Source organism: Indicator indicator, chromosome 3 (assembly GCF_027791375.1).
Source record: "Indicator indicator isolate 239-I01 chromosome 3, UM_Iind_1.1, whole genome shotgun sequence".
NCBI lineage: Eukaryota > Metazoa > Chordata > Aves > Piciformes > Indicatoridae > Indicator > Indicator indicator.
In genome coordinates this window covers 7,371,934-7,380,314 of record NC_072012.1, presented here as the reverse complement: position 1 = coordinate 7,380,314, position 8,381 = coordinate 7,371,934, and the positions used below count along the sequence as shown (strand labels likewise).

Sequence of the window (8,381 nt, the reverse complement as noted above, 5' to 3'; positions counted from 1 at the left end):
CAGTTTCCTCTCTGCCAAGAACGGAGCTGGTGTTCTTCCGCAGGTTTTCTGCCCGTGCCTCGCGTTCCCCGGTTAGTGGCGTCGTCGGTGGTAGTTTCACCTCCCACCCTCACCCTTGATGGTTGCGTGCCCAACGGGAAGCGCTGACGCACTGGAGCCGCTCGTCTCCAGAGCAACCGGAGGAGGTGCCGGCGGCCGAGGGGGAGCGTCGCCCCGTCGCGCCACGCCGGCGACCGCAGGCCGCGCCCAGCCGGGCCGAGGGCGGGTTCGCTTCGTGTCCGTCTGCCGGGCGGAGCGCAGCGTCCCGCGGCGGCGTGCGTCCACCTGACCGTGTGAGCGGGCAGCAGCGGCTCTTCTCCTTTGTTCGCAGGGCTCCCGCTTCGCTCCCACCTGCCGCCATGTGCGACCCCAGCAAACAGGACATCGCCGCCATCTTCAAGCGGCTCCGCTCCATCCCCACCAACAAGGTAAGGCCGCCGGGCTGGGGCCCGGAGAGGTGGGGGGGCGGCAGGCAAGGGCTGTACTCTGTCGTTGTGACACGTTGCAGTGCCGGCGGGGCGGGCGAAGAGGAGTGACCGCGGCCCGCCACGCCCCGCCGAGCGCCTGACGCCGTCCCCAGCCTGGCTGCTGGCGTCCCGGGGGCTCCTCTGTGAGAGGAGAGAAGGGCCAGGCAGCGGCAGCGGGGAGAGGCCCTCCCGGAAGCGGGGGAAGCCCTTCTCGCCGTCAGCTTGGCAGCTCCGGCTGAGCCGGCGAGCTGTCCGCAGGCGGGATCTGGGGGAAGCCCTTTAACGAGGGAAGCGCAACTCTGCCCGGGTACCGGCTCAGCTCAGATGAAAATAAAAAGAGAGTCCCAGAACTCTACGTGGCGACGTAGAGTATTGAATTCCGTTTCCCCTCTTCACTCCCTTTTCCTCTTTTTCCTTTTTTTTCCCTTCTCCTTTAACTTTTTTTTCTCCTCCTTCGTCCACTCCTCCCTCCCCCCCTTTTTTTTTCCTCAAGGAAGCAAAGCCTGTTGTGGCACAGCTGCTTGTGTGGTGATAAAAGTTTCATATTTTTTCATCACTGTGGACTTGTCCAGCAGCCACTGTCATTTGTGAGTGTTGTGAAGCCCTGTTGTTTTTTTCAGTACCCACTAGGTGTGGAGGTGTGTGGTGGCTAGTCGTCATTTAGGAAAGGTGCCTTAGGGTGCCAGGTGACCTGGCAAATGCGTGGGTGGATGTGTTCCTGTGCTGCTTTTTAGTGCCATCTGCTCCATTGTTTTGGCTTTATCACATACACTGTGGATATATCTGAAAACATATGCTAGGAAGTTTTGGGTTTGCATTATGAAGAAAGACCTTCGTTCTGTTTTCTGGGAATATGAGTCTAAATGTCTGTCTTTGGTCCAAAACTAACTTCCACACTTTGAACACAAATCATTAAAATTGTGTGGACCATTGACAAATGTCTGGTTTCTCAGAAAGTAGATCTCAAAGGTGAACCAACGAATTTTTAGCATAAGCATTCTTAAAACTTGCCTTTACAGTGGGGTAAAAAGCTCATCAAAGGCAGGCCCTACTTCCAAGAGGTTGAGTAGTTCTGTGATGCTGCTGTGATGATTTTTCTGTATCAAGATCACAAGAGAATCAGAAGATGCTGCCCACAGCTGGCGAGGACAGAAGACCTGAGGATGGAGTGCCTCAAACAATTCTCATTGTGTGCTCAACTTAGTAAGGTGGTTATGGTACCTGTGGTTGTTCAGGCATATCTGTCTCTCCTTGTAGACATGTCAGGTGCAACGGAGAAACTTAGTGCCAACGTTAACAAAGCAGTCCTGGCACAGTGTGTGCTGCCATTCAGATTGTGTCAGGTTCAGAAGAAGTAGTTCAGGTGCAGAGAACTTGTATTAGCACTGCAACGAAAGCCCAGTTTTGCCGACCTGTAAAAAGAGAGAGATGAAGGAGGGTGGGAAACATCAGCAACAGAGTCCAGTCAAGGCATCTGGTGTTAGTCACTCCACACTTCTCTAGGCTTCCTAAAGCAGAGTCTCATGCATCAGATCTCAACAAACAAATAATAGACAACAAACAAAAAATAAACAAATAATAGAATGATCCAGCAATAGGGTCAGCTCGATCATGGTCCCTCAGGAGAGGGATCCCAAACAACCCTTTCCTTTCTCTTCCCTTACAGACTGTTTGCCCACTCTTCACATGTCTTTCATGCACTCTTTGCTCCAATGGTGATTCTGTTCTGAGATCCTCTCACACGTTCTGATTCCCTATGGGATTCCTTCACTGTCTCCAGGCAGCAGACTGTTAACTTCAGTAGTTGCAGCTGCTGTTAATGCCTGCATCCTCCTTATCTTTTGATTTGTGCTGGATCTAGAGGTTTTGTCTTGCTTGAAGAGATAGAATTTCTGTCCAAGTGGACTTGTACACAGGTGAAAAGTTTACAGCTTTTGGCTTTGGGCTTCAGCAAATCCATCTACTCATGTAAGTAACCAAACAGCATACTAAATCACACAACATTATTATTCTAAGTGATCCTTTCTATTTAAAACTTACTTATTTAAACTAAAGAACTAATATCTCTTAACAGAGCTTAGGAAAATAATTAACATTTAAATAAATGTGTAGGTTAGTTTGTGGATTATAGCGTGTTTAAAATGGAAGTAAGGTAGAGCTGTCTGTCAAGACTTAACAAACATGTTACAGTTATTAAATAGGATGTGTTTTGTACATGTAAAAATACATCCTAAATTACCTGATGTTGTTTGTCTGAGTGTTTGTGAAGTGAGCTTGTTTTGAATGCCTGCACCTTGTGAGGCTGTGCTATATAGTCTCTTTTAATTAGAGGCTGGCCAGACAGGTTGTGTAGTTTCCATCTCTGGAGGCATTCCAGATCCTCCTGGCCTTGTTCCTGTATGATTTGCTTGAGGTGATTCTGCTCTAGTAGGGGTGTTGAACTAGGTGATCCTCAGAAGTACTCTACAACCCTTGCCATTTTGTGTTTGTATAATCTATCATCACAGTATATTAGAGGTTGGAAGGGACCGCAAGAGATCATTGGGTCCAACCTCCCTGCCAAAGCAGGATCACTTAGGGTAGTCCACACAGGAATTCATCCAGGTGGGTTTTGAAAGTCTCCAGAGAAGGAGACTCCACAACCTCCCTGGGCAGCCTGTTCCAGTGCTCCTGTTCCTCTGGAATGGTTATTTTTTTATTCTCTTCTCTCTGGTTCTTTCTTTTGTTTTCTTGATGCTAGTAGTCATGTCTCTGTTTGGACACCCAGATCAAGGATCTAAATAGGCTGATAACTAATTCTGTGTGTCATGGTGGTGGTTTATCAGTTGCTCCCTTTTGTCATCACAGTGTATATTGTGTGCGTGGTTTGTGTGCATGTTGGAAACACATTGAGGGAGAGGTTTTTTCTGCCCTAGAGTGTAGTGTATCATGTCTTCAGTCATTTTGAGACCAAGACTCCTTAAAAAATGCTCAGTCCTGTCTTCTTCCTGTGGCAAACATGCCTGTTCCCTCCCTTATATTGATATTACTGGTCATGTGGCTGCAGTGTGAGTTGGACCTACCTTTGCTCTGAGTCAAAGCAGTGCAGTGCTGGTTTCTAGTAGGGTCAACAAGTATGATTATTATTGCTGATGCAAGGGAAGGAGGAAAGCGTATCTGTCTATGGTAACTGGGAAGAGAGTAGCTGTCTGGATTTCGATCACCTTTGACCAAGTGTGAAACTGTCTCTCCTGTGTTTTAGTTGGTTTATTATTGATGCAGCAGTGGGGTAGCCTTGGACACTATTAGATGCAGAATTACTCAGCGGTGGAAGACCCACCACGTAGGAGGCTGGAAGTGTCTGACTGACCATGACTTCAGGGTTAAGTTTGCTGAGCTTCCTCACTTCTTCTGAAGTGCCCCAATGAACATTTTCATAGCCTATGTATTATTACATTTCCATAGCTACACATTATTTATTTATTAACATAGACATGTACAAGGTGGAAGTTGTATGATTTAATGACTGCTTGCTGTGGATTATACCCCAGTCTTAGTGTTTGCTCAGGTACAAACAACTTAAAATCGTAGCATTGTTCTGGTTGGAAAAGGCTTTTAAAATCATTGAGTCCAACCATCAAGGTATGACCACCATGACCATTAAACAGTGTCCTGAAGTGCCACATCCACACATTACTTGAACAGGGATGGTTTCACCTCCAAGGACTGTGACTCCACCACCTACCTCAGCAACCTATTGCAATGCCTGACCAAGACTGATTAGGACTTCTGACTCTCTTATTCAAAGTGACTATTACTGAACTTGGGCTCTCCTGAAATGCTTTAATACAAAATTAGCAAAAAGACTGCAATGTATTTTGAGAGTGATGTCTTATTTAATCATATCTTTAACGCTTATTTTTATAATGATCTCGGTATCTTAATTGTACCTAAATCAGTACAGAAAATACACTTCATTTGTTTTTGAAATGGCAGCAATTTCATAGGGTCGCTCTGAAATCGGTTTTAGTGTTTGTTGTCTAATTCTTCTTGCGATTTACATGGTGGGAAGCACTTTAAAAATTGAGAAAACTAAGCAAAATGAGTCTGAATGAATGAAACGTGCTTCTGTTTCCGTTGCATGACATAATGGAAGTGGCAGTTTTTACATCATGTTCACAAGAGAATTAGATGTTCCTGCTTGCATCACATCCCTGCAGCTACAGTTTTTATGCACATGAGTCATTTTCATGGGTGTGTAGTAAGTAGCTGATAGAGAGTCCTGCATGAGTGAAGATACAGCTTCATGGTTTCTTCCAAGGTGATGCAGCTGACTTCTAAGAAGTGCAGAGTATGGGAGGAGAATCTTTAGGGATGTGTATAACTGAACTTTTAACATGAGATTAAATTTTTTTTTTTTTTTAACCACCCACTGATACTCAAGGTTCTCCTTTCCCATTTGTACTCCAGGAAATTCCCACAAGATTTAGGACTGTAAGTCTGCTTTGCCCTCCTGAATGAGAAGTGACACCAGGGCTGTTCCATTAGCTTTGGTTTTAAGTAGATTCTTCTGTTTTTTGTTGTCCCCAACATCCTTTTGACCTTGTAAGAAAAGGGCTGAAAATAGCCAATTTAAAATGAAGATGAGACTTGTGTTGTTTTTTAAGGAACTGCTTCAAGGGAATGAAGGTAATTGAGGGGGAAAAAAAAAAAAGAGTGAGCTTTTATTATTGAGGCTGTGTGTTTTCATAGAATATGTCTTAAATGAAGACTTATTCATTATTCCACTTTTGCTTGTTTTAGAGACTTCATGAATAGCGTTTCTACCAGAGAGACTTCTTAAGTTTTGTGTTTCTCCAGCCAGATGAGGAGGTGCTGGAAGCATTGTGGCATGTGTGTAGGGTGCACCATATGTCGCCAGCTGACCTGGAAGAAAGGGATTTTATTTCATGTATAGCTAGGTTTTCCCTTGGTATCTGAGGATGTATTTGATTTATAGAAGGAGTCTGCCGATTTGTGTGTAAAAGCTTAGAGTTCTTTCTTAGTAGGTGCCACTGAATGATACTTTTACTGTGCAAGTACTTTGCAGTCTTTATAAGTACCACTGAAAAAGTATTGCTCAGGTAAGGAAGTGCTTTCATACACATGTGCACATGATGTTAACCAGTAATAGCTGGTTTTGTTTGAATTTGTGTTCTTTGTTGCATTTCAAAATTGATTTGTATCAGATGCCTTTTTTGGCCAAAGAGGTGCAAAATAACTGGAACAGGACTTGAAAGTTATGTTCTGCAGACCTGCAATGCATGAGATGTAGATCCAGATACCTCTTGTAGTTTTGGCTGAAAGCAGTTTAATGTGGTGGATGAGTTAGGGTTTAAAGTTTTATCACTGCAAGGGTGTTAGCATGACTGTATAATACAACTGTAAGATGTTATGCTCAAGTGCTGTCACTTATCTTTAAGGTATGTATTTCTTTAAGGTGTGTTTTGACTGTGGAGCGAAGAACCCTAGCTGGGCAAGCATAACATATGGAGTTTTTCTCTGTATTGATTGTTCAGGGACCCATCGATCACTTGGAGTTCATTTGAGTTTCATTCGGTAAGTAGTTTGTATGCTTTTATAGAAAAAAATGCACCTTTTAATATTTTTGTTCGTTTGCTCAGATACCAGCTCAGAAAGGAAAACCCATTCTTCTGTCAGCTACTCTTATCAGATCTTTTTAATGTTTGCATTGGCTTTGATTTATCTGATAGTTGCTTGGGAATTGGGCAAATAGGGTAGGGTTCAGTACAATTTGTATTGTGCACCCTTTCCTGCTACCTGCTTGTTGTGTTAGTAGTGTGTATTTGTTGGCAGGTCCGTTCCTACATCAAAGATTATAAAAATGAAGAATGGAGTAAAGCATGTTGAAGTGTTTTGTTGTTCCTCCAAATCAAGACTGAGGCAAATACTAGTTTATTCTTTTTAGTAGAGTGACAGAGTATTGATCACACAGATAATCTGACCCCCAGCAAGCCACTTCAGTCAGCTAAGTAGCATTTTGCCAGCTTTGCTCCCTGAAGTAATACATTATGATGTTACCTGAGTGCTAGTACTGGGGTACTGTAAAGGGCTACCCGTTTTGGCAGCTGTTTACCTTACCTTAGTTAGTTGGTGCAGTAAATCTGCACCCTGAGCTTGACACATTTCAGGTGAGTATCCTAACTGATGACCTTTTTGTTGTAATAAATAATTACATATTTGAAATGTGAGATTCTGTTTGAAATGAGAATAATGCATCCAAAGAAGGATTGCAGATGAAACCTGCCGTTTTCCATCAGCTAAAATTCTTCATCTGCTGTGTTTTCATAGAACCATAGAATGGTTTCAGTTGGAAAAGACCTTTAAGATTATGAATCCAACCACTGTGTACAAGAGCTTTATAAGAGGCCTCTCAAGAATCCATTATTAATCATCACAGTCTTAATTTTACTTATAGCTATTGAGCCCCAAATTTTTTCTTTTGACACAACATTCAGATGGTTGCTTCGTCCATTATGTGTGACTGTTATCTGCTGATAATAAGTTCAAACCTAATTCCAGATGTGTCTTACTGATGCTTTGTAAAAGGGAAGACCTGTCAGCCAGAGGACGGAGCTTTTTAAAGCTTTTACAGAAAAACTGTGGCAGTTCTCCAGGGCTTTATTAATTTCTTCTGCCCATTGTGTACTGTTGCACATTTGTGTGCTCATTTTTTTATGTAGATGCATGTTTTTCACCTCACCAAAAAAAAAGGGAGGATAGAAAAACAAAAAAAAAAGAGTAAAATGATTTTGAACAGCTTTGGAGATAACATAAAAAATGTTTCCCTCTGTTTAGATCTACAGAACTGGATTCCAATTGGTCTTGGTTTCAGCTGAGATGCATGCAAGTTGGAGGAAATGCAAATGCTGTATGTACTCCTGAGTTATTTGCTTTGTAAGAGGCAGAAGGCTTGGAAGTTATTGTCTGTCGTTATTGGCTCACATCCTGGGGACATTTAATTTTTCCAGTTTATTTCTGTTTGGTTTTTTTTTCTTTTCTTTTTTTGTCTCGTTTTAATAATTTCTTTGAATGCTGATTTCATTCTTCTTGCAGCTGTCTTGGTATAACTTGCAGATGTTTTATTTTTTCTTGCATTAAAAAAAAAAAAAAATCACTGAAAAGGCCAGATCAGGTTCCTTGTTAATACATGTCTAACGGGGAAAGCTGCTGAAAGATGGCTTCCCAGCAGCTTGTAAGCCTAGCTTATCGGCATCGCCCTGTGATCATTCCTTACATTATTAATGAAAATATCATGCCAAAAATCAGTCACACTGAAGTCAAGATCTGATTTATACTTGAGGTACAACTGAAGTACACTTAAGACATGCTACACTGTACAGAGAGGAAATAGCAGTGTTTTGGTTTGAGCCAGTTCATACTGGCTGTTACTTTCAACTTCATTTTTTGTGTACTTATGAATAAGTTTGTTACATAGTATTTCTGTAAATTTAAGTTGTGTTGACTGCTGTATTGTTCTTAATCCCTTTTTTAAAAGGTTTTCTCACATTTTTTCAAAGATTGACCACCACTAGCTGAGATTGCTTCCCTCAGTTGACCTACACAATATGGAAACATGCAGTTTCCCTAAGAAATTTCTACTTTGCTTCTGATTCCCTGAAAGCCTACCCCTTATCTTCTTTTATGCTTTGACCTTAATGTTTCTTTAAGAAACTACACCCAAACTTGTTTTCCACAGGCTTTTTCTTAACAATTTTTTAGCAATCTGCTTTCCTTTAGATAAACACTTTAATATTCTGCTGTTTTTTCTGGTTTTTCCTCCGATTTCTGTATGAAGAAAGTGATTAATTGAGGATCATTATTACTTATTTTTCA

At 42.3% G+C, this 8,381-nt stretch overlaps 1 protein-coding gene across 3 annotated transcripts in view; it reads left to right on the top strand.

Annotated features, from left to right (window-relative positions):
- The first annotated feature begins 384 nt into the window (after window positions 1–384).
- The window catches only part of ARFGAP3 (ADP ribosylation factor GTPase activating protein 3), a 32,361-nt gene continuing 24,364 nt past the window's right edge, over window positions 385–8,381 (top strand). For all 3 annotated transcript variants that reach the window (XM_054399326.1, XM_054399324.1, XM_054399323.1), the window contains exons 1-3: window positions 385–467; window positions 5,965–6,083; window positions 7,344–7,416. In XM_054399326.1, coding sequence (XP_054255301.1) covers window positions 399–467; window positions 5,965–6,083; window positions 7,344–7,416 — 261 coding nt within the window. In that variant the 5' untranslated portion in view covers window positions 385–398. The remainder of the gene's footprint in view (window positions 468–5,964; window positions 6,084–7,343; window positions 7,417–8,381) is intronic.